This window comes from Egretta garzetta, unplaced genomic scaffold (genome assembly GCF_000687185.1).
Source record: "Egretta garzetta isolate BGI_Z169 unplaced genomic scaffold, ASM68718v1 scaffold25, whole genome shotgun sequence".
NCBI classification, from domain to species: Eukaryota; Metazoa; Chordata; class Aves; order Pelecaniformes; family Ardeidae; genus Egretta; species Egretta garzetta.
The window spans coordinates 2863610-2864623 of record NW_009259800.1 but is presented as its reverse complement, the minus strand read 5'-3'; the positions used below and the strand labels follow the sequence as shown (position 1 = coordinate 2864623).

Here is a 1014-nt window from a genome sequence, read left to right as displayed (position 1 = left end):
TTCTGCTCTAAGTCGCGTAGAGCGAAGGAGCCTGTTAGCACCCGGCTAAGCAGAACAGATCTTTCTGTGCTTGGGGGAGGGAACAGACTCTATTTTCAGGTTTTTTTGGAGTCACTCGCATTTGATTGTTGGACTGTTGGAAACTGTCCACCCAGCTGGCATATTAGTGGCACAACATGAATAGCGCAATTTGTAGTGTGGGGAATGGGGGCAGGGAGGCAAAGCTTGCACAGGTGGATGGGAATGATAAGAATGCATAATTAAATATGCAAAGGCTGAATTATGGCATCTAAAATCTGCCAGCATCCCAAGACCCGGATTCAGTATAATTTCTGTCACCATTTGAAAACTGCTGAATTTAACAGGTAGAAATCAGTGCTGAATTTTGGATGTGAGCTTAGAAAAAAGGGGCTCCATTCTGCTCCTCTTTCTCCAAGGCTTCTGTTGTGAGGTTATTAAGACAGTACCATCGCTGATCTACAGATAATTAACGTTCCAGTTTGACCACATAGTTTCTTCTGCACCATTCAGTGCTTGTGGAGCTAACCTGCGATCTTGCCTCTGAAAGGAGTCTCCTCCTTGGGCAGCGAGGAGCAGCGTTAAGGCAAGAGAGGGCACAAGGCTGCTCCCTGTCCGAGGCGGGGACGGGAATGCCCAGCGCTGCTGTGAGCCAGCTCAACTCCGCTGAGACCGCTTCTATTTCTCAAAACCCAGGTTCACGGTTTCCAATGCAGGAACCCAATGCTGACTGCCAGAGATTTGACTCCGCCATCAGCCAGGTCAGGGCTTGTAAGGAGATAACGGTGCACGTCTTTACCCGTGAAAGTCACAACCTCCCGTTCAAGCGGCGGAGCGCTCACACTGGCACCTGCCTTAGGTGCTTGGATCCAGGCAGGGCTGGGGGTAATCTCCCTGCCCAGCCCCGCAGTGACCCGGCTGGGGATGAAACCGGTTTCCGACTGGCCCGGCGGGATCAGCGCCTTCAGCCTGCTGCGCGGGCCCCCGGCTTGACCC

General features: G+C 52.4%; 1 protein-coding gene across 1 annotated transcript in view; it reads left to right on the top strand.

Moving 5' to 3' along the window:
- Positions 1-650: 650 nt before the first annotated feature.
- The window catches only part of PGAM5 (PGAM family member 5, mitochondrial serine/threonine protein phosphatase), a 10454-nt gene continuing 10090 nt past the window's right edge, over positions 651-1014 (top strand). Inside the window, exon 1 of the mRNA XM_009639870.2 lies at positions 651-877. Coding sequence (XP_009638165.1) covers positions 651-877 — 227 coding nt within the window. The remainder of the gene's footprint in view (positions 878-1014) is intronic.